The sequence below is a fragment of the Bombina bombina genome, chromosome 1 (genome assembly GCF_027579735.1).
Source record: "Bombina bombina isolate aBomBom1 chromosome 1, aBomBom1.pri, whole genome shotgun sequence".
Classification (NCBI taxonomy): domain Eukaryota; kingdom Metazoa; phylum Chordata; class Amphibia; order Anura; family Bombinatoridae; genus Bombina; species Bombina bombina.
This window is the reverse complement of record NC_069499.1, coordinates 176,063,985-176,089,907: the sequence shown is the minus strand read 5'-3', so window position 1 is coordinate 176,089,907 and position 25,923 is coordinate 176,063,985. Positions and strand designations below refer to the sequence as shown.

At 36.2% G+C, this 25,923-nt stretch overlaps 1 protein-coding gene across 2 annotated transcripts in view; it reads right to left on the bottom strand.

Annotated features, from left to right (window-relative positions):
- Positions 1-2,056: 2,056 nt before the first annotated feature.
- SLC25A21 (solute carrier family 25 member 21) overlaps positions 2,057-25,923 on the bottom strand; it is a 939,705-nt gene continuing 915,838 nt past the window's right edge. For both annotated transcript variants that reach the window (XM_053697732.1, XM_053697731.1), the window contains exons 9-11: positions 9,016-9,197; positions 5,609-5,661; positions 2,057-3,285 (exon numbers count right to left, since the gene is read on the bottom strand). In XM_053697732.1, the coding sequence (XP_053553707.1) occupies positions 3,224-3,285; positions 5,609-5,661; positions 9,016-9,197 (297 nt within the window). In that variant the 3' untranslated portion in view covers positions 2,057-3,223. The remainder of the gene's footprint in view (positions 3,286-5,608; positions 5,662-9,015; positions 9,198-25,923) is intronic.

Below are 25,923 nucleotides of genomic sequence, written 5' to 3'. Positions count from 1 at the left end.
ATAATTAAATATTTTATTAGGAATTACAGTTTGAAGTAAATAATAGAGATGATCCTATATATAAAGTGAGACACACTGCAATATCTCATTTTCCAACCTGATCTATAAAGTAAGAATGCCCAGCTTTAGTCTTTGACATCACAATGTAACCCTTCAAGGCTATTAATCTGGCTTCCAACTGCATTAAATTTAGTCTAGGAATTAGAGGTATTGTACCGTACACTTAGGGCTAGATTATGAGTGGTGCGCTGTTGCGAGCAAGCAATTAAGTGTACATTGCGGCTCTTTGCGTGTGTTGGAGGTAGGGCACGTATTACAAGTTGAAAGTAAACGCGTTCGCTTGAGCACAATTTAATGTAACGTGTGCCGAGTTAGCGTGACTTCAGGGATCTGGGTTAACTGTTACGCGCGACAAAAAACATAAAAAATACATTGTACAGTACAGTTACACTCATAATAACACTGTCTAATAAAATTATTTAAAAAATTGCATAAAAACGTTATAAGGGCTGAAAGATATGAGGTCTCAAGGCAGACTTATGTGCAGAACATGGTTTCCTGACGTTATATCAGAGCTACCAACTCTCACATATTTAGCAGGACAATCCCAAATTAGAAGTGTAATACCACTGCCCCTTGTTTATTTATGCCCTAATTTGTCTTTAATAAGCCTGGAACTGTCCAGTACCAGCCCTGGTTGCCTATTTTCCCCACAAGGCCAGTAGGAGACTGCTCTTGGACCACCTGGGCCCCAATCTTTTATCCTAGTCCTGGGTTATTTTCTAAAATCATTTAAAGGCCTGCTATAGTAAATCATTTGCCATAATTCCTCCACATATTTACCTTTGCAACACTCCCATAACTCCCCCACCTCAGCATCTATCAGCATTTAGGTGTTTGTGTAAATTAGAGGAACTTACCATGTACCAAGCAAAAGTATTGCTTGCTGGATCTTGTTATACAGAAGTACATCATTTTATTATGATTAATTGCATCTCCATAATGTGATTACGAACCATAAAAACAATGTGACCTGTGAGTGAAAAACACTGGAGACTCACGTTTTGTTTTTTTTACTAGATTTCAGCAGATCTCCTTCAGAGGCATATAACATTACTACTTCAGCTTCCACCCTGCAACAAGGGACAGATTAATGGTACCAACTGCACTAGGCGCAAGTTAGTTAGGCATTTCCAGTCAACACATTAGATTTGCATAATCAACAAATGCAAGATAACAAGACAATGCAATAGCACTTAGTCTGAACTGCAAATGAGTAGTAGATTTTTTTATAACAAATTTCAAAGTTATGTATATTTCCACTCCCCTTGTACCATGTGATAGCAATCAGCCAATCACAAATGCATATAGGTATAGTCTGAATTCTTGCACATGCTCAGTAGGATCTGGTGACTCAAAAATTGTAAATATAAAAGACTGTGCACATTTTAATCGAAGTAAATTGGAAAGTTGTTAAAATTACACGCTGTATCTGAATCATGAAAATTTAATTTAACCTGAGTGTCCCTTTAACCTACTTTTGTTCACTTTTTGTAACCCCTTTTGAGAGAAGTACCCATAGGGAACTGTCTACATTTCCTAATGATAAACACAACCCAGCTAATAGACATCTGCAAATCGATATATACAGTTTTGTAAGATACCTACTGCAGGGTTTATTAGTATAAATGTATCATTTAGTTGGTCTTGGTCATCTGAATATTTCTGAAGCTAGAAGGAAACACATTAGAAACATGATTCAGATATAGAACATGCGATTATACACAACTTTCCACTATACCTCTAATATCCAATTTGCTTAATTCTCTTGGTATCCTTTCTTGAAAAGCATAATTAGGTAGGCTCAGTAGCAGCAATGCACAACTGGGAGCTAGCTGCTTACCTAGGTTTTAAAATTACACAGCAGCAAAAGTTTAAGTAGAGGAAACCAGTTTAATTAATTCAGCACTGAAAATAATCACATTAATAATATATTTCCCAATCTGGCAGCAAGAAAGTTGAAGTTAAAAGGGCAGCAACTTGAGACTAGACAACATTGTACAAATGAAATTGTATTTATTTAAAATAATGAGCAAAATTAGAAAAACAATGTAAACTAAAAAGCGGCAGTGGTTTATTAGTAAGAAACATTCCTCTTAAAATATTATTCAAGAGATTTAATGACTTCTAATACCTTTTCCAGGAGGTAGCCCTAAGTTTGTAATTATTTGTAACAATTTCTGTGAGAGAGTCACTAACTGTCTATAACACTGGCAAGGTTTAAATTTGTTCAAGTTCTTGACAGTTCTAATGAATTATCTATATGGCTTCACACTACAATTCAATAGTAATTATGAGATGTTTTCATAGAAACTGGAATAAATACTAATTTGGCAAGTGCATGCATTGAAATCCCCTTGCAACAGTAGCTTTAGCCAGACTTAGCCATTCATCTCATTGGAAGACAGTAAAACCAACTAGCAAAATTGTAAAACCAATTGCAAGAATCTATTTACAATAAGTGTGGAGTATGAGATAAATGAAACCTTAAAAAAGGTTTAATTTAACTTAATATCAGAGAAATGTAAATAGTATCCAATGCTGACATCCTAAATTCACATACAGAAAGATGCAAGATTTGGGCAAACCCATTACTTTCTAGGTAAATGTTGTAGCTTATTTATTTTATAATTCAATAGTAATGTTTTCTATAACCGGCAAGTATGCAGTCTGTTAAAATTTCTGTAAATGTAAAAAAAAAAATAACTGCTATATAATAAGAATACCTTTTTTTTTACCTCTGTCTTTTCTGTATTTAACATTAAGGTTATAATTGCATGTATGGGCCGCAGTGTATCTATAACTGGCATTTTGGGAGGCACCCATAGACTAAGCTTGTTATTTTTAATATATAGTATCAACAAATCAAATGGGAAAAACTGCCGGCTAATCAATATATAAACTACTTTAGGATTTAGAGGACTTTAGTTAAACCGGAATTCATGTCAGCTAGCGAAGAAAAATCCACTCAAAATAAGAATATGCTGCGTGTAAATTCACAATTAAAGGGCTAAATCTGGAAAACATATTAGAAACCAGCAGAAGCAACACTATTTTACATAAATTTCAATCAATTACACTATAATAAAATGCCCTCAGTAAGAGGGGTAGATCCTGTGAATCTTGGTAATTAAACAGATTAAAGCGATGTTTGTCCACCACGTCACCAATGCTCCTGTAGCCAAGCATAAGAGTATTCATACACCAACAGCATCACTGCGCCTCCTGCAAGAATAGATAGAGAAGGTTATTTGTCATTGCTAGGCAACTGAAGGCTTGAAATTAGTAGGCGGCAACTGAAAGGCTTGAATACATCCGCTGGGCTCCCACCTTGTCATTTGGAGCAGGAATGAGTCTTTTTTACTCCAAGAAAACATATGTCCTCCATTTCAGGCTACAAAACACCTCATCTCCATCTAGAATACCCTATCCATCATCAACTTTTTAAGGCACACACAGTGGTTGAAATACTTTTGTTTTGACCCTATATAAAGATTTAATTTACACAGTTGCCTTACTGAGGGCTTGGGTGCCACAAGTCATTATCATAGTGTTAAAACAGTGCTCAGGTATTCTCCTATGGACCAGTTCTGCACCCTCCAACAGGAGATTCAGCACACACCCCCCATCGCACACATTCATCTATTCTTTCGAAATCTATTTTCCCAACAAAACAATACAATACAATACATTTTAGCCTTTTCGACCTGGGATCAAGCACAAATGATTTTTTAAAAATGTGAAGAATTTTAGGACTTTTACATGAGCTTTTATATGACATTAGTTAGATATTACAACTGTATATTATCAGTCCACATTTTAAATTTGGAACAAAACACATGTAAATAGCAATTACCGTAGGAGAGATTGATCATAGGGCAAGTTAAAGGGACACTGTACACAACACTGTTTTATTATCTATATCTGCGTTACTTAAACTGGGGGTCGCTTAAAGATGTTTGGGGTCCCCACAAGATTTGATAAAGGACTGTGCACAGAGCTGTATGTATATGTATGAGTATGTGTGTCTATGTATTTATGTATATGTATGAGTGTGTGTGTGTGTATGTATGTATGTATGTATTTGTATGAGAGTGTGTGTATGTATGAGTGTGTGTGTATGTATGTATGAGTGAGTGTGTGCATGTATTTGTATGAGTGAGTGTGTGTATTTATGAGAGTGTGTGTATTTATGAGAGTGTGTGTATTTATGAGAGTGTGCATTTATGAGTGTGTGCATTTATGAGTGTGTATATGAGTGTGTGTATTTATGAGTGAGTGTGTGTGTGAGAGAGAGTGTGTGTATTTATGAGTGAGTGTGTGTATGTATGAGAGTGTGTGTATTTATGAGTGAGTGTGTATGTATGAGAGTGTGTGTATTTATGAGTGAATGTGTGTGTATGTATGAGAGTGTGTGTATTTATGAGTGAGTGTGTGTGAGTATGAGAATGTGTGCATTTATGAGTGAGTGTGTGTGTGAGTATGAGAGAGTGTGTATGTATGAGAGTGTGTGTATTTATGAGTGTGTGTGTATGTATGAGAGTTTGTGTATTTATGAATGTGTGTGTGTGTTAATGTATGAGTGTGTGTGTATGAGAGTGTGTATGAAAGTGTGTGTATATTAATGAGAGTGTGTGTATATTTATGAGAGGGTGTGTGTATATGTGTGTGTATATTTATGAGTGTGTGTGTATGTATGTATGTATATGTATTTATGAATGTGTGTGTATATGTATATGTGTTGTATGTATATATGAGTGAGTGCTTAAGTGTGAGTGTGTGTCTTTGTGTATGAGCGAGTACCTTTTTTTTTGTTGTATTTTGCTTAAATTTGAGGTAGTTACATTGCTAATTTTATACCTCTTCGAATATTTGCACACATTGGCCAAAAATTGCTATTTCTTTGTGCACACGGGGAATACTGCATGCAGAGTGCACACATTGAGGTAGTGTTGCTCAGTGTGAAACACGTGGGAGGTACATGGAGTTAGACAATGAGTCCATCTAACCGTTAGTGATTAGCAATGGCTAATTTACTTACTTTAGCTAATAATCCCCTCACTTGTGGTTTATTAATATATATTAAAAACCCCCAGAAAACTTGCATACCTGTCAAACAATGATTTGTTTTGCATACCATTTTAAACAACTTTCCAATGCACTTCTATTTTAAATTGTCTTTTGTTTTCTTGTTATCCTTTGTTAAAAGTAAGGTTGTAAGTTCACAAGTGTGCACGTGTCTGCAGCACTATTTTGCAACATTGTTATACATTAGCAATATGGCAGCGCTATTTCTAGTCATGTAGCGCTCCAGACATGTGTATGATTCCTACCTAAATATCTCTTCAAAAGCAAATTTGATGGTAGTAGTAAATTGGAATAATTTTTTAAATTGTATTCTCTATCTGAAGCATTTGTTTTGCAGCAATAGAATGCGGAATACTATTTTCTTCCAAACCTTAGCAATGATTATTCATTTAATAATACACTGGTCAATCCAATTAGAGAATGTCACTATTACACTAATGTTAGTTAAGTAAACACTTACCTGGACCAAGTCGCATGATTTTGGGGAGGAGTCCTTTATAAAGTGCCAGAAACCTAGAAAAAAGGGAAAGTCAGCTGGAAAGCTCATTATGAATTATACCTGTATGTCACAATTATGAATAAGCAATATATTAATCTGCATAGAGAAATTTTTTTTGCACAAGATTTGATTTTCTCATTATTTAGATGTTTGTTAGATGTTTTGGAATCTGCTGATACAAGCAGGTAATAAGAATTCATTGTATTTAAAGACAAGCTCTTTCCCATTTCCAATAGGAGGTTGATTTTTGCTGATGCCTCTCGGTTACATACCCAGTTTATTTCTGCTGCGGTCTCTTGTTTACATAGACAGTTTATTTCTGCTGATGCCTCTTCGTTACATATACAGTTTATTACTGCTGCGGTTTGTTGTTTAAATATCCAGTACAGTAGTACTGAAAGTTTCAGTATTAGGGTGATTTTGACAGGCAAAATCAACTATTTTAAATGACAAAATAAAGGTGAAATAGCTTTTTGTAAACATTTTAGTACATCCATATATTGGAAACACATTAAAACAGTTCATGCTTAATGCACTACAGACTTACAGCTTATGTGATTAACTAGTAATATACTCAGCTGGTGTTGGAAACATGGAATAGTTACTCAGCAGATGTGGTCGAAAACATAAATTATGATTACCAGATAATTCCCTTCCATCTGTATGAGGAGAGTCCACGGCTTCATTCCTTACTTGTGGGAAATACTGAACCTGGCCACCAGGAGGAGGCAAAGACACCCCAGCCAAAGGCTTAAATACCTCCCCCACTCCCCTCATCCCCAAGTCATTCTGCAGAGGGAACAGTAGGAGAAATATCAGGGTATAAATGGTGCCAGAAGAACAAAAAAAAATGTTGGTCTGCCCAACGGAGAAAATGGGCGGGGGCCGTGGATTCTCCTCATACAGATGGAAAGGAAATGATCTGGTAAGCATAATTTATGATTTACATCTTAATATGAGGAGAGTCCATGGCTTCATTCCTTACTTGTGGGAAACACATACCCAAGCTGTAGAGGACACTGAATGAAAACGGGAGGGTAAAACGAGAGGCGGACCCTATTCTGAAGGCACCACAGTCTGCAAAATCTTTCTCCCAAAAGATGCTTCAGCAGAAGCAAAAACGTCAAACTTCTAAAAATTTTAAAAGGTATGTAAGGAGGAGCAGTTGGCCGCCTTACAACTCTGCTCCATAGATGCCTCATTCTTGAAGGCCCAAGAGGAAGCCACCACTCTAGTAGAATGAGCCTTAATCCTCTGAGGAGGCTTATGTCCCGCTGTTTTATAAGCTAAGCATATAATGCTCCTCAACCAAAAAGACAAGGAAGTGGGCGAGGCCTTCTGTACCTTAAGCTTCCCAGAATAGACAACAAACAAAGAAGAAGTCTGTCTAAACTCCTTAGTGGCTTGAAGATAAAACTTCAAGGCCCGAATCACATCCAAATTATGAAGCAACCGCTCCTTCGAAGAAGAAGGACTAGGACACAAGGAAGGAATAATAATCTCCTGATTGATGTTGCGATCAGAAACAACCTTAGGAAGAAAACCTAACCCAGTACAAAGAATAGCATTATCAGCATGGAATACTAAGTAAGGGGGCTCACATTGCAAGGCAGCCATCTCAGATACTCTGTGTGCCGAGGCAATAGCCAGTAAAAAGAGAACCTTCCAAGATAATAATTTAATGTCAAGGCCGTGCATAGGCTCAAACGGAGCCCTCTGCAAAACCTTAAAAACAACCTTTGGCTGGGGTGTCTTTGCCTCCTCCTGGTGGCCAGGTTCAGTATTTCCCACAAGTAAGGAATGAAGCCGTGGACTCTCCTCATATTAAGATGGAAACTAAGGTTATCCTCAACACAATAAACTTAAAGGGACATGAAACCCATATTTTTTCTTTCATGATTTAGAAAGAACATGCAATTTTAAACAACTTTATACTTTACTTCTGTTATCTAATTTGTGTCATTCTCTTGATATCCTTTGCTGAAAAGCATTTCTAGATAGGCTCAGTAGCTGCTGATTGGTGGCTGCACATAGATGCCTCGTGTGATTGGCTCACCCATGTGCATAGCTATTTCTTTAACAAAGGATATCTAAAGAATGAAGCAAATTAGATAATATAAGTAAATTAGAATGCTGTGTCCTCTATCTGAATCATAAAATCATTTTTTGGGGTTCAATGTCCCTTTAAGATGGAAACCAAGGTTATCCTCAACACAATAAACTTAAAGGGACATGAAACCCAAAACATTTCTTTTGTGATTTAGATAAGTTTACTTCTATTATTAAATTTGCTTCATTGTCTTGGTATCATTTGTTGAAAGAGCAGCAATGCACTACTGCTTTCTAACTGAACACATGGGTGAACCGATGACAATCGGTATATATATATGCAGCCACCAATCAGCAGCTAGAACCTAGGTTCTTTTTTTGCTCCTGAGCTTACCTAGATAAACCTTTCAGCAAAGGATAACAAGAAAATGAAGCAAATTAAATAGTAGAAGTAAATTGGAAAGTTGTTTAAAATTGTATGCTCTGTCTAAATCATGAATGTCTAATTATGACTTTACTGCCCCTTTAATGTCACAGTCTGACTTTATAAAACAAAATGGACAGATCCTTAAAGGGACAGTCAAGGCCAAAAAAAACTTTTATTTTTCAAATAGGACATGTAATTTTAAACAACTTTCCAATTTACTTTTATCAAAAATTTTGCTTTGTTCTCTTGGTATTCTAGTTGAGAGCAAACCTAGGAAGGCTCATATGATAATTTCTAAGCCCTTGAAGGCCGCCTCTTATCACATGCTTTTGTATTTGCTTTTCACAACAGGGGAGAGTAGTTCAGGTAAACCATATAGATAACATTGTAATCATGCCCGTGGGTTGTGGCAGACACTGCACTAATTGGCTAAACTGCAAGTCAATAGATAATAACTAAAAGTCATGTGATTAGGGGCGGTCAGAAGGTGCTTAGATACAAGATAGTCACAGCAGTAAAAAGTGTATTAATATAACAGTGTTGGTTATGCAAAACTGGGGAATGGATAATAAAGGGATTATCTATCTTTTTAAACAACAAAAATTCTGGTGTTGACTGTCCCTTTAATATGGTCAAATTCTATATCTGAGTCAATGATTTTATACATTTGTTATATTTAGTAAATATAGCCCAAATTGTATAATGATTGTACTAGGGAATACAAACACAACTTGGAAATGCCGCAAAATTCCATTGTGCTGGATATATCTATATACATAGTATATACATACACACACATTATCTATCTATACTCTGCTTCATTATAAATAGCAACAATGGGATAAGTAGCAATGTGAACATGTACATATCATGTGTGATAACATTTTCATACCCTTCTTCCTTATAAATAGTAACTATGGTCTTCCAACAGCTGCGATATTTAATCACGCCCAGTTCAGGTTGTGGCCCCTGAATCCGACTCTTGGCTACATCGAAAGGGATGTTAATGGTAGAGGCCAGTGTCCCTGAGGCTAAACCAATTGTGAACTTTCTTACGAATTCCAGTCTGGCATCCTATAATGGCAAGAACACAGATCATGCAATCAGGTTTCAAGATGTCACTGAATCAATCAAACTTAAACTGAGTCAAGCATTAGTTCGTCCGTATCAAATCCTCTAACAAATTACAGTCACACAAAGCTTTAAAAATCCAATCATACTTCAGGGAGATCTTTGTGCAACCACAGCTGGGGTGGAAACCCGCCAGCCCTAAAGCCGTGGTCTAGCTGCAAAGCAGCCTCCAAAAGAGGACAATTAAAATTACGATCTTTACAGGTGGATAAAAAAAAAGATACCAATGATTAGCCCAAGGCAGGATCTTCACCTGCAATAAAAAAAAAACTCCCCCCCTTATTGGTTTATTCTTTTTGGATGCGTATATAAGTTACAATTAAATATGTACTGCTTTAGCAAAACAGCTTGATTCTTAGCACAGCCCAGCTTTTACAGGATTGTTTTATATTATAGAAATAAAAAAAAACATTCTGATATGCCCCAAAAGGCAGCTTCCATTGGGAGTAAAGCTGTGGGTAAAGAGTTTCTCATCTGGTATAGGTATACTACTAATACTGTGTTTTCCTGCCTGTGTTGGTGGGGGAGACGTTATTTGCTCTGAGTTTGATACATGGCTTTAAGAGGATTGTGGGTAATGTGCCTTTAATCAGCAACCTGGCACCCAGCACAATAGGCTTCTTGCAGAGAGATGCGGGAGGATTTCCGTGGGTTGCTACGTTTCTTCCCTGACAATCCCATTGGCTCTGTTTTCGCACATGATCCAAATCGCCTGCGGGCAAATTTCCTCACACAGGATTCATAAATACAGTCCATAACGAGACTCTGGTTTCAGCATATGGGGATGATTTGTGTAATTGGCCTTTACAATGTACTTAGTATTACTGTATCAAAACACAAGAAACCTGAGCGCTCTATTAGCTAATTGGCCAGAATATTTTACAAATGACAGCAAGCCCTGCACCAGGAAGCTCACTAAAAATGTGTATGTGTCCACAAGACCCCCAAATGTTAAATTAAATAAAGACAGAAAGAAAACACACACACACTCACACAAGCTTGTCGCTGGCCTGCAGGTTTTTTCCACATTTCTCCTCAGATGTCGCAGATCTGTCAGCAGGAAATGTTCTCCCACTACTAAACTAACAAGCTTGCTGTGGTAATACACTGTGGGGACATAGCCTTGAATTAAATAGCTACTACACACTGCTGAGGTTACACTATTGCGTCTTAAAAGAATGTTCCTGTCATTAATAAAGTGAAAAAACACACCAAATGTACACAGTTATTAATCCGCTTTCTGATGTAAAGTGTTTTATGTATAATTTCTTCCTTGAAAACAGCACCTGAAAAAGCAGGTAAAATAGAGTGCAATTATTCACCCACAGATGATGTAGACTGTCGCAGAGCTTTCCACTCACACTAGAAGACACTGTGACACACTATTTGAGGTCTGTTCTCCTGATCACATTATAGATCAGTAAAATCATATTATGAAATGGGGGAAAAAATTACACTGCAAATCTGTACCTGTATGATTACCCAGGCTCAGAAATTTCAACAATTTTATATTTTTCATATATAATAACTTCAAGCACTAAAATGTTAATGGTGAAATTGTTAAATAATCTTACATAAAATGTTAAATCTCTCTCTCTCTCTCTCTCTCTCTCTCTCTCTCTCTCTCTCTATATATATATATATATATATATATTAAAGGGTGTGAAAGCATGTGCTATTGGAAATATAGCTCTTAAATGGCCACTAAAGTCAAAATTAAAGCTCCCAGTTTAGCACTGTTAAAACAGATAGCTGGAACACCCACTGAAAGTGCTTCTATAGCAAAAGAAGCAGACACTTCCCCCTCCACCCTTCCTCTGCATATGAAAAGTCTCTTTACACAAACAGGAGCAAGCTGGAGTAGGTATACATCAGTATTCTCTGTTATTTAAAAATAAGCAAAACTATACTTTTTTTTTTTAAAGCGGTATAGGCTATATAAATGGATAGTGTATAATGTCCCTTTAAAGTTTCATGATTCAGATAGAACATGCAATAAAAAAAATAATATACTTTCCATTATACTTCCATTATCAAAACGTGCACATTATTTTTATATGCACTCTGAGGCTGCAGCTTCTACTGAGCATGTGCAAAAGTGCACAGTATATACATATATGCATCTTGTGATTGGCTGATGGCTGTCACATGATACGTGGGAGAGATAATTGGATTAACTTTGAAATTTGCCAGAAAATATTCCACTGCTCATTTCACATTCATAATAAGTGTTATTGCATTGTATTTTTATTGTGTATGTCAATTATTTAACGCTACTGTATTTAGTGGTTCTTTAAAGTGACACTCAAGTCAAAATTAAACTTTCATTATTCAGATAGAACATGTAATTTTAAACAACTTTCCAATTTACTTCCATTAACAAAATGTGCACAGTCTTTTTATATAAAAATGTTTTGAGTCACTGGCTCCTACTGAGCACGTGCAAGAATTCACAGAATAAAACGTGTATGCATTTCTGATTGGCTGATGGCTGTCACATGGTACAGGGGGAGTGAAAATAGACATAACTTTAAAATTGTCAGAAAAAAATCTACTACTCATTTGATGTTCAGACTAAGTGCTATTGCATTGTCTTGTTATCTTGCATTTGTTTATTATGCAAATCTACTGTGTTTACTGGTCATTTAAAGGAACATAAAAGTAAAAAATAAACTTGTTTTGGCAACAGTATTTGCAACACTGTTTGTAACAGTTTTACCAATAATTAAATTTTAGGGTAATCTTTTATACAAAGAATGAAAGTTGCATGAAAATAATTACAACTCTAACTTCTACGTTAAGACACACCCATTTTAAACATTCTTTATATGGTGGTAAATAAATCTGATCAGTCGTAAAAGTTCTCTTAATGATGAAGATGGGGCAGCCATTTCTAACCTGAATATACTTTCTAATAATTTCTTTGTCCACCCCTTCCTTGACCATCTTAGTCCAAGTTTGAGTTAACCTAAATAAGAACTTCCTGTGTACTACAGTATTATATAAAAAAGAAATGGAGAATAATCCTAACACAAAAAGTATTGCCAAATCATTTAGACTCTAATGTACATTTCATAGTTTCCTACAGTAACTTTTTATCTGGAGATAAAAAATGAATATTTTCTATATAAAATTCCTTTTGAAGACTTTCAAAAGATTTAACCTGATGTAATTCTTGATCTATTATTTGTCCTATTTAAATCAATCCATTCGGTTTCCATAATTCAAATGGATTAGTTGTAATTCCTGGGATAAATTCCCGCGTTACCTATAATAGGTAAATATTCAGATTCTTAAGGACTCCCTCTCTCTAATAATTGGAGATAAGTTTTTAAAGGACCAGTAAATACAGAAGATTTGCATAATCAACAAATGCATGATAAAAAGACAATGCAATAGCACTTGAGTAGTAGATTTGTTTTCTGACAAATTTCAAAGTTATCATATGGCAGCCATCAGCCAATCACAAATGTATATACTGTACATATATTCTTTGAATTCTTGCACATGCTCAGTAGGAGCTGGTGACTCACAAAGTGTATTTATAAAAAGACTGAATATTTTGTTAATGGAAGTAAATTGTTGTTTAAAATTGCCTGCTCTATCTGAATCATGAAACTTTAATTTTGAATTAAATGTTCCTTTAATGTTTAAGTGTGGTAGAGCTTTTAATAAAAAATGTTTTTTTACTCTCTATCTATAAAAGTAAAATTATTACTTTCAGCTATCCAGTCTTATACCCATTTTGGGATAGCTTAGGAGTGATAAATAACCAGCCATTACAAGCGTCGTGGTACCAATTAGCTCTAAGAAAATTATCCAAAGATCTGACCTCTGGTTAATTTTCTAAAAGTGCCCCAAATGCCCCCAAAAATTTAAGGGAAAAAAGCTATTTTTTCCCATAAACAAATACTGTACTAGGCAGTTTAAAGGGGTTAAAAGTGGCGTGTAAGAAAAAAAAACGGCACTGAAAAGTACCTTTACATTGCGTTCTATGGGAACTGTGTGTTCCCAGTAAATATACATGTACAGTGCTCAGCATAAATGAGTACACCCCTTTTGAAAAGTAAGAATTGAATCAATATCTCAATGAACACAAGAACAATTTCCAGAATTTTGATACAACTGAGTTTTATAGAACATTTGTTTAGCTCATTACATGAAAGTAAGGTTAATAATATATCTTAGATTACAAAATCTTCAGGTTTACTCAAAGTAAGTGATGCCCAAATGAATACACCTCACAACAAAAACTACTACATCTAGTATTTTGTATGACCTCCATGATTTGTAAAGACAGCACCAACTATGCATGGAATGAACAAGTTGGCAACATTTTGCAACATCTATATTTTTCCATTCTTCAAGAATGACCTTTTTTAGAGCCTGGATGCTGGATGGAGAGTGATTCTCAACTTTTCTCTTTAGAATTCCCCATAGGTGTTCGATTGGGTTCACTTTAGGAGACATACTTGGCCACTGCATCACTTTCACCTGTTCTTCTTCAGAAATACAACAGTGGCCTTAGATGTGTGTTTTGGATCATTGTCATGTTGGAAAACTGCACAGCGAGCAAGGGCACAAAGTGATGGTAGCATCTTCTCTTTCAATATAGAGCAGTAAATCTGTGAAATAATGATACTATCAATAAAATGCAGCTCCCGGACACCAGCAGCACTCATGAAGCCACACAGAAGGAAATTGCCACCACCATGTTTCACTGTAGGTACCATGCATTTTTCATTGTACGCCTCAAATTTGTGACATCATACAGTTTTGAAGCCATCAGTTCCAAAAAAATGTATCTTGGTCTCATCACTCCAGAGTACAAAGTCCCAGTAGTCTTCTTCTTTTTTATCATGTGCCCTGGCAAATTTTAGGCAGGCATTTTTGTGCATGGGCTTTAGGAGAGGCTTCCTTCGTGGACGACACCCATGTATGCCATTCCTCTGCAGTGTACGCCGTATTGTGTCACAGGAAACAATCACCCCAGTTTGGCTTTCTACTTCTTTAGCTAACTGCAGTGAACTTGCATGGCTATTTTGTTCAACACTTCTCATTTGCTCCTTGTTGTGGGTGCAAATTAACAAATCTAGGTTACAAACAATGGCCCACATTTGTGGGAGTATTTTGTAGTATAGTGTCCCATAGAATATGTTGTTTCTTACTTACTCTGTAATCTAACTGAATATTTATTAGGAATGTGCATTTGGGTGCGTCTGTAGCATCGGAATGTAGAAGAAGGTGGCCACCACTTTTTCAAAGAAAACCTTTGTAAGTAAAGTTTTTTTGACAAATCTGTAACGGTGTACTCATTTATGCTGAGCACTGTATATACACATATTAACACATAAAAATATATGTATATCAGCATATACATATGTATTTACTAACTGCTGCACATCACTGAGCTACTTGCCCCCCTTCACTGTGCTTAGGTTCTGTGCCGTGTCTGACGGCATCATAACATGGCTCCCATTGGAGCCTATGGAAGCGCGCTCTCATGCACCTAACTCGTAAAACCAGCGCACATTAGCATGCACTGACCGCAAATATCGCTTTAGCGTAAGCAATATTTTGCTCTCAACTCATAATCTGGCCCTTTATTTGCAAATCCAAAGATATATTTCAAAACTAGGTAATGCTAGCCCACCAATTTTCTTTGATAATATTAATCTCTTCATACTAAATTTTGATCTCTGTTTACACTATAACAATTCCTTCATTTCCATTCTTAATGTAATTACCTCTTTTTTCTTTATTGCCAATGGAACATCTTGCATAAGATATAGGATTTTACAAAGAATAACCATTTTAATCAGATTACTCTTACTAGATAAAGTTATAGGTAACTTTGTCCATGTTCTGATTTCAGAATAACTGAATCTGTACCAGTGTTGTGGAGATTAATTAGTTATTTTGTCTGTTTTTGCTGTAAAATGCATCCAAAAAAATGTGCTTGTTCCACTACCTCCAAGGAGCTGGCTTGCCTCCATCATATTACAGTATTCAACACAGTGATTGGTTAGCTCAGAAGAGCAATTCATTTACATATGTCCCTGACTGACCACAGCAAAGAAGACTATGAACTGTTTAGTCAGTTCACGGCCTTCTTTGCTGTGACCATTCTGCTGCTCTACTGTCCCTAAAACAGCTTTCTCTTTCCTAGAATTGTCACAGTTTCCAAACAGGAACTGGCCAACTCAGCTCTCCAAAACTCCACCCATGGTCTGCCCAAACCTGCCCACAGAATATATATGAATCCACCATCCCAGCAATAACGCACACACAGAAAAAGTTTCCCTCACTAAGAGATAGTATTCCAGCCCTGGAAGTAATTGAGGAAATGTTAGGAGGTATTCAATACATATTAGGAGGATAGGCATTTGACTGCTTCAGTAGTAGAAGTGTTGCACTTTAATTGGAATAAATGGAGCCCTGAAAGGAGCCGAATGCAGCAAGTGGCCACCTTCTTCCACATTCCAATGCTACAGACGCATCCGAATGCACATTTCTAATAAATATTCAGTTAGAGTACAGATTTTTCAACTATATATCCTGCTTCTTCACAAAATGAAATATGCTCTGCACACCTTGACAATCAATGTTTTTTTTTTTGTAAAGGGTAATTATGTTGCAAAAATGATGTTCTGTCATTTGTTAGAGCATGTAATTTCAGCACTACCGACCCGACAACTGTGTGTGTTAAATCCCTGAAAAGGGGTACTGCTAGTAAAGTGTGTAAATCTGCAGACTGGCTGAAAGGAGAAGATTATTATTATTACATGCTCAAGCATCCTAGGCACTTGTATATGGAATTTACAGCCACTCTCTTGTGCAAATATGGTACAGACACTTTTTAGACTCAGATAGCTACAAGGCTTCTTAAAGGGACATGAAACCCAAAATTGTTCATTTATGATTCATACAATTCCAACTTTCCAATTTACTTAGACTATTAAATTTTCTTAGTTCTATTGACATTTTGTGTTGAAAAGCATACATAGGTAGGCTTAGGAGCTGAGAGCTAGCTGCTAATTGGTTGCTGCGGATATACTCCTCATCTCATTGGCTTACTGATGTATTCGGGAAGCTCCCAGTAGTTGTTTGCTGTCCTTCAATTAAGGATACCAAGAGAATGAAGCAAACATTATAAAGGAAGTAAATTGGAAAGTTGTTTTAAAATGTATGCTCTGCCTAAATCATAGAAGAAAAAAAATTGGGTTTCATGTCCATTTAAGGCCTCCTTATTGGAATGGCCAAGTCTACCTTCCCTAAGGTCTTAAGACTTATCCTGCCCACTGTGAGGACTTAAAGATTAGTACTGGATAGGTCACACTGCATTCGCTCTTGGATCACCGCAAGTAATATTTTGTCCTATTAAAAAGCTGGTAATGTGAATTGATCATGTGCGGTTAGATAGAGTTTGAATGCTTAAAATTGCTTTGTTCTATCAGGTGATGCCGGGTATGGATGCAGGGCTTGATTAACAATATTTACTGTAACCATTTACATACAGCAACATTGCTTTTTATGGTCTACCAACACTGCACTTGGTTAATGATTGGAGGGCATACACTTCCCTAGGAGGCGAGAAAAAAAAGGAGGATAACCTTGTCCATAGCATTTCAGTGCTATAATCATTCTTCCCTGATAATTAATACATATCAAATATATAATGAATATATGTGATGTTAAAACAAACAATCAAAATAAAAACAATATCTTTTATTGGATATTGAATGTGTATCACATTCCTAGGTATCAACTCCTTTGCAGAACAATGTATTTCAGTACTGGAAGTAGAGAAATAAAACAGGTTGATCAATAATCAGGAAGTGGAAGATACATTAAAAAACAAAGGCTCTACAAAGAAAAGGCTATGCACAAAATCAAAGTGGCCCAAAAAGGAGCTAAATGGAGCACTAATCAACAGTTCTAAGTGAATAGAAAATGACTAAAAAACTACCCTATGAACTTTAGTTTGGAGTTTCCCAGAACGTGTGAGAATGCGGTCACGTAGGGAAATGTTTATGGTCAAATAAGATAAAAAAAAAAAGGCCTTTCTGGACAGAAATCCAACTGCTTTGTGTGGCACATACCTAATACTCTCCAGGCCTTAATACACAGCAATTACAGCAATGGGATATAGTGGTGACAGCATTGTACTGTGAAAATGCTTCTCATAATCAGGGATTATCAATATTATTAAAAATCTATTGCAAAACGTGAACATTGTGGTCCAACCAGTAGGGACAATATAAAACTTTACACTTTAAATTGATTTTGGAGTTTCCATTTAAATAAAACACACACAGGCACACTCAACTCAACAATTTAGTGCAATTTAGTAATATCAAGGATCTGAATATTTTAGCAGTGGATTAATTTGATCTATCTATCTATCTATCTATCTATCTATCTATCTATCTATCTATCTATCACACAGAGCATGTTTATATTAAGCCACTTTAACAAAATAGCAAACATCTTTTCTTAACCCTCCAATAACTATGCTGGGTTTTAAGACTGATAAGTTGAATAATAATGGTATGGGGAGGTATTTATCCCATTCTAACAAAACAGCAGTATTTAGTAACTTAAATGGACAGTCAAGTCCCAAAAAAACTTTCATGATTTAAATAGGGAATGTAATTTTAAACAACTTTCCAATTTACTTTTATCACCAATTTTGCTTTGTTCTCTTGGTATTCTTAGTTTAAAGCTAAACCTAGGAAGGCTTATATGATAATTTCTAAGCCCTTGAAGTCTGTCTCTTATCACATGCTTTTTTATTTGCTTTTCACAACAGGGGAGAGCTAGTTCATGTCAGTCATATAGATAACATTGTGATCACGCCCGTGGCTTGTGGCAGACACTGCACTAATTGGCTAAAATAAAAGTCAATAGATAATAAATTAAATGTCATGTGATCAGGGGGCTGTCAGAAGATGCTTAGATACAAGTTAATCACAAAGGTAAAAGGTATATTAAAGGGACACTGAACCCAAATTTTTTCATTTATAATTCAGAAAGAGCATGCAATTTTAAGCAACTTTCTAATTTACTCCTATTATCAATTTTTCCTCGTTCTCTTGCTATCATTTTTAAAAAAATAAGGCATCTAAGCTTTTTTGGTTTCAGTACTCTGGACAGCACTTTTTTATTGGTGGATGAAATTATCCACCAATCAGCAAGGACAACCCAGGTTGTTCACCAAAAATGGGCCGGCATCTAAACTTACATTCTTGCATTTCAAATAAAGATACCAAGAGAATGAAGATAATTTGATAATAGGAGTAATTTCGAAATTTGCTTGAAATGTCATGCTCAATCTGAATCACGAAATTAATTTTTTGGGTACAGTGTCCCTTTAATATAACTGTTGGTTATGCAAAACTGGTGAATGGGTAATAAAGGGATTATCTATCTTTTTAAACAACAACAATTCTGGTGTTGACTGTCCCTTTAAGATCAGATAATATTCATGCCAAACAACATAGTTGAAGATCTTAAGATTTATTTATTTACAAAAAGATGAAGCTGTTACCGGTTTCATTACATTATTATGAGTGGATTAATCTTCAGAGCAGAATTATAACAGCATGTTATTTATTTATTTTTTTAAGGGAAATGTATTTCCTTAAGTCACTGCTTGCAAGAAGCTAGATTTCTCTTGGCCTGGGACTAATAGGGTTAAATCTGCTAATCAAAGTACGCGGCTCCTCTGATTGCAGAGACAGATGGGCGATCAGCGCAGTTTTATGGCGTTTGAGAGGCTGCAGGGTTTATGGTAAACAGAGCCAAGGGTTTAGCTGTTCTATGGTCTGCTGCGGCCGACAGAGCATATGAAAAACGATTCAGTATTTTCTGACTTCCAAGTCACACATGCCGATCCCATCAGTGCCGCCCCCCGGCTCAAAGACTTTTATTGTTTTTGGCAAAAATGACCTGCAAACAGCTTTAATTGGGATGCAAATTTAATGCCCAGTTTAAGGCCGCTGACAGCTTGAAGCTCACATAGTCCTTTCGGCATCTGGAAGTTTATACTGCCTGTGATACAGCGGCCACAAGTGTGAAGCATGAAGGGTCTTGGGTAGAAGTTTTGTAGTCACTTCTTGGAAATTATGTACCTTGCGGTTTTTCTCTCTTGGGATGAAGAACTGGCAGGAGGTGCTAGGCAAAGGAACTTGCAGTTTAAATACAACTTGGTCTCAGAATGGACTGTTCAAGATGAAGAAATAACATTTATATGAACCAAAAACTGAAGCTGTAATACTGTACAAAATGCAACATGATGCAAGAAGGACACGTTTTTAGTTTTCATGGAAAATGAATGATGATCTGAAGTCTAGCAAATATATCCTGCAGCAAAGCTACAAAATGAACTTAGCAGCTTTCTAGCACTAGTCGTGGTGCTGAAAAGAATATAGGGATTAGAATGCGTTGGCGTAATATCTGCTTGAGCACTTTTAAGACTTGCTGCAGAATAATGGCAGAATAAAGTTTTGGAAAAAAAATCTGCTCCTTGAAAGTATGCAAATTTGATCCGCCTTTATACAAATAGAAGTATTTTAGTAAAACTCAATAAGAAAAAAAAATAGAGATCATTTTGAAAAAAACATGAATTAAGCATCAAACAATTATAAAATAATGAAGTAGTATTTTACAAAAACAGAAATCAATACATGGAATGCTTCCCAGCAGATGTGGCATATGAAAAGAATTCAAAAAGCTCTGAATAAACACCTAGGACCAGATGATCAAATGTTTGCAAGCAACAACGTGAAAAACCACGTTCAGTCTCGCAGAAACACTTTGGTGCAATTATCCAAGAAAATGGGCTGTCCCGGCGAGTGGCGAGCTGTCTCCCATAGAAATAATGAGAGCTCTCTGCTATGTAAAACTCGCAATGGAGTACGGTGTACACTGGAAGAACCTGGCCTATGTATAAACTTTAATATTACACCTAATACAAATACGGTTTTCAGTACACTGTACCTTTAATTCTTTGTTTTTTCATATGCATAGGTTTTCCTTTCAGAGTAATTAGCGCTGGAGTATTTTGATAAAAGCGTGCCATATTTTAAGTTGCAAGAAAAAACAGTGAGATGTGTAGGGCGGAAATGTTTAGACAATTTTGCTTGGATTTAAGAGACAATATCATACACGCCCATGGAATGCCCATTTTATGATAAAAATAACAATTATGCTTTTCATTTTTTACTTATAATTAAAATTTCTACGTGTTTTGTTGCACATCCAGGGTACTTAATGGGACATTCCAGCCCAAATTAAAAAGCACATGGGTGCATTTCAGTTTTGAGCAAAAATGCTTCTAATAAAAGCTATAGCTGTTTCAAACGTGTATTTAAGTATGCTCCGTGCACCAGCATTTTAAACACAGCACTTGCTCAGACAGCCTAAATTGCTTGTATCATCTGGTAATTACTCAATTTGTTAATGGCTCACATGATACAAGACCTACTGGTGTTCTGAGTAGCTGCAGTATTTAAAATGCTGGTTCACTGACAATATCTAGCTATGCTTCACATGCACGTGCAGAGAAAAATGCTCACACTAAAACAGCGATAACTTTTACCAGAAGCATTTTTGCCAATACATTTATATTACAAATATGTTTCTATACAAAGGAGTAATTCATCTATGTGCATTTAAATTTTGACTGGAATGCCCCTTCAAATTACAATTTATGCTGTGCACATTTAAAGGGACATGAAACACAAACATGTTTTCTTTGGAGATTCCGATAGAGCATACAATTTAAAACAACTTTCCAATTCACTTCTAATAATGTTTTGCTTTGTTCTCTTGCTATCCTTTGCCAAAGCATAAACCTAGGTAGGCTGATATGAAGATCAGGAGTGGGAGTGTGTCTTTAGAAGTCTATGACAGAAGTATTTGCAATATTGTATAAAACTGCAATAAACAATGTTTCAAACACTGCTTCATACTCCTGAGCACTCATTGGAATACTCTTTAACAAAGAATAACAAGAGAACTTAGCAAAATTGATGACAGAAGTAAATTGGAAAGTTCTTTAAAATGTCATACTCTATCCAATCAATTTACGTTTTAAATTTTACTTACATCTTTGAATGCCACAAACAACCCTTGGTTTAATTATATTCAGCACAGAAAATCATTCCACTACATAAGAGACTGCAATGCAAAATTGTTGAATTCAACTTGGGTAATTTTAAACTTCTATTTCAAAACCATTCCAATCAATTTGAATTATATACACAATATAACAAGAAAATCTGGCTAAATATTTGAAAAGTTATAATAGGATAGGCTTCATTTTCAAAGCCTTTCCAGTTCATGAGAATTATTACCTAAAGTAGTAAACAGTATGGCCCCTAGTTATCAAGCCGTCAACCTCAAATAAGCTGTGGCGAGGCTGATTCGCCTAAGTTATCAAGCCCTAGACACAGACCGACACAGATCGATTCTTACGTCACTCCAGATGTTCCGCACAATCTGACTACTTTTGCTAGTTATCAAAAAACTAGCAGGTACGCTCGGCACTTTTCCGGCCCAGCGTACCTGGTTTTCAATCCGCCGCCGCGGATCCCATAGAAATCAATGGGAGTCTGACCATAGCGAAAGTTCATGTTCGCTGCTGCCAGACATCCCATTGATTCCTATGGGAGATGTCTACACCTAACACCCGAGTCTAAACACCCTTAATCTGTCCCCCCTACACCGCCGCAACTAAATAAAGTGTTTACCCCCTAAACCGACGCTCCCGGAGCCCACCGCAAGCCATAATAAATATGTTAACCCCTAAACCGCCACTCCCGGTCCCCGCCGCAACTATAATATATGTATTAACCCCTAAACCGCCGCTCCCGGACCCCGCCGCCACCTACATTATACCTATTAACCCCTATCCTGCCCCCCCTACACCACCGCCACTATAATAAATTTATTAACCCCTATCCTTCCCCCCTACACCGCCGCCACTGTAATAAAATTATTAACGCCTAAACCTAAGTCTAACATTAACCCTAACACCCCCCTAACTTAAATATGAATTAAATAAATCTAAATAATATTTCTCTTATTAACTAAATTAATCCTATTTAAAACTAAATTTTAAAATAAACCCTAATATAGCTACAATATAAATAATAATTATATTGTAGCTATCTTAGGATTTATTTTTATTTTACAGACAACTTTCAATTTATTTTAACTAGGTACAATAACTATTAAATAGTTATTAACTATTTAATAGCTACCTAGTTAAAATAAAGAGAAATTAACCTGTAAAATAAAAACTAACCTAAGTTACAATTACACCTAACACTACACTATACTTTAATAAATTATTCCTATTTAAAACTAAATACTTACCCGTAAAATAAACCCTAAGATAGCTACAATGTAATTAATAATTACATTGTAGCTATTTTAGGATTTATATTTATTTTACAGGTAACTTTGTATTTATTTTAGCTAGTTAGAATAGTTATTAAATAGTTATTAACTATTTAATAACTACCTAGCTAAAAGAAATACAAAATTACCTGTAAAATAAATCCTAACCTAAGTTACAATTAAACCTAACACTACACTATCATTAAATTAATTAAATAAATTAGCTACAAATAACTACAATTAAATTCAATTAAATAAATTAACTAAAGTACAAAAAATAAAAAAAGCTAAGTTACAAAAAAATAAAAAAAATAAGTTACAAACATTTAAAAAATATTACAACAATTTTAAAGCTACTTACACCTAATCTAAGCCCCCTAATAAAATAACAAAGCCCCCCAAAATAAAAAAAATTCCCTACCCTATTTCTACATTAAAAAGTTACCAGCTCTATTACCTTACCAGCCCTTAAAAGGGCCTTTTGCGGGGCATGCCCCAAAGAAAACGGCTCTTTTGCCTGTTAAATAAAAATACAACCCCCCAACATTACAACCCACCACCCACGTACCCCTAATCTAACCCAAACCCCAATTAAATAAACCTAACACTACCCCCCTGAAAATCATCCTACCTTGAGCCGTCTTCAGCCAGCCGACCACCGATGGAACCGAAGAGGAGATCCGGAGCGGCAGAAGTCATCATCCAAGGGGCACTGAAGAAGTCTTCCATCCGATTGAAGTCAACATCCAGGCGGCGCTGAAGAAGTCTTCCATCCGATAGAAGTCTTCATCCATGCGGCGTCTTCAATGTTCATCCATCCGGAGCGGAGCCATCTTCAGACGAGCCGACGCAGAGCCATCCTCTTCTTCCCGACGACTAACGACGAATGAAGGTTCCTTTAAGGGACGTCATCCAAGATGGCGTCCCTTCAATTCCGATTGGCTGATAGGATTCTCTCAGCCAATCGGAATTAAGGTAGGAAAAATCTGATTGGCTGATTGAACAGCCAATAGATCGGAACAGCCAATAGAATTCAAGCTCAATCTGATTGGCTGATTGGATCAGCCAATCGGATTGAACTTCAATCTGATTAGCTGATTTAATCAGCCAATCAGATTTTTCCTACCTTAATTCCGATTGGTTGATAGAATCCTATCAGCCAATCGGAATTGAAGGGACGCCATCTTGGATGACGTTCCTTAAAGGAACCTTCATTCATCGTTAGTCATCGGGAAGAAGAGGATGGCTTCGCGTCGGCTCGTCTGAAGATGGCTCCGCTCCGGATGGATGAAGATTGAAGACGCCGCATGGATGAAGACTTCTATCGAATGGAAGACCTCTTAAGCGCCGCCTGGATGTTGACTTCAATCGGATGGAAGACTTCTTCAGCGCCCCTTGGATGATGACTTCTGCCGCTCCGGATCTCCTCTTCGGTTCCATCGGTGGTCGGCTGGCTGAAGACGGCTCAAGGTAGGATGATCTTCAGGGGGGTAGTGTTAGGTTTATTTAAGGGGGGTTTGGGTTAGATTAGGGGTATGTGGGTGGTGGGTTATAATTTGGGGGGGTTGTATTTTTATTTTACAGGCAAAAGAGCTGTTTTCTTTGGGGCATGCCCCGCAAAAGGCCCTTTTAAGGGCTGGTAAGGTAATAGAGCTGGTAACTTTTTAATGTAGAATAGGGTAGGGAATTTTTTTATTTTGGGGGGCTTTGTTATTTTATTAGGGGGCTTAGATTAGGTGTAAGTAGCTTAAAATTGTTGTAATATTTTTTAAATGTTTGTAACTTATTTTTTATTTTTTGTAACTTAGCTTTTTTTATTTTTTTGTACTTTAGTTAGTTTATTTAATTGAATTTAATTGTAGTTATTTGTAGGTAATTTATTTAATTAATTTAATGATAGTGTAGTGTTAGGTTTAATTGTAACTTAGGTTAGGATTTATTTTACAGGTAATTTTGTATTTCTTTTAGCTAGGTAGTTATTAAATAGTTAATAACTTTTTAATAACTATTCTAACTAGCTAAAATAAATAAAAAGTTACCTGTAAAATAAATATAAATCCTAAAATAGCTACAATGTAATTATTAATTACATTGTAGCTATCTTAGGGTTTATTTTACAGGTAAGCATTTAGTTTTAAATAGGAATAATTTATTAAAGTATAGTGTAGTGTTAGGTGTAATTGTAACTTAGGTTAGTTTTTATTTTACAGGTTAATTTCTCTTTATTTTAACTAGGTAGCTATTAAATAGTTATTAACTATTTAATAGCTATTGTACCTAGTTAAAATAAATTGAAAGTTGTCTGTAAAATAAAAATAAATCCTAAGATAGCTACAATATAATTATTATTTATATTGTAGCTATATTAGGGTTTATTTTAAAGGTAAGTATTTAGTTTTAAATAGGATTAATTTAGTTAATAAGAGAAATATTATTTAGATTTATTTAATTAATATTTAAGTTAGGGGGTGTTAGGGTTAGTGTTAGACTTAGGTTTAGGGGTTAATAATTTTATTACAGTGGCGGCGGTGTAGGGGGGGCAGGATAGGGGTTAATACATTTATTATAGGTGGCAACGGTGTAGGGGGGCAGATTAGGGGTTAATAAGTTTAATATAGGTGGTGGCGGGGTCCGGGAGCGGCGGTTTAGGGGTTAACCTATTTATTTAGTTGCGGCGAGGTCAGGGATCCGCAGGATAGGGGTTAATAACTTTATTATAGAGGGCGGCGGTATAGGGGGGCAGGATAGGGGTTACTAGGTATAATGTAGGTGGCGGCGGTGTCCAGGAGCGGCCGTTTAGGGGTTAATACATTTATTATAGTTGCAGAGGTGTCCGGGTGCGGCGGTTTAGGGGTTAATAACTTTATTTAGTTGCAGGGGGCTCCGGGCGCTTCGGTATAGGGGGTAGAACAGTGTAGTTAGTGTGGGTGCTTAGTGACAGCTTTTCAATAAAGCTATCAAAAAGCAGAAGAGCAGCAAGATCGGATGAGTGATAACTCTCACAGTCCGCTGCTCATCGCCCCGTACTTGGTGCGCGGCTTTTTGACAGATTTTTTGATAACTTAGGCGAAATTTTTCAGGTCCACGGCGGCGATGGTAGGCGAGCTTAGGTGGGTGTATTGGGCCGGCGAAGGCAGGTAAAGTAGACACGTTGATAACTAAAGGCCGATAACTGTTAAATCTAGTTAAAGGGACAGTAAACAAAAATATTTTTTGTTTTTTAAAGAAAGTTAAATATCAGTGTTTAAATATAGTTTCTTGC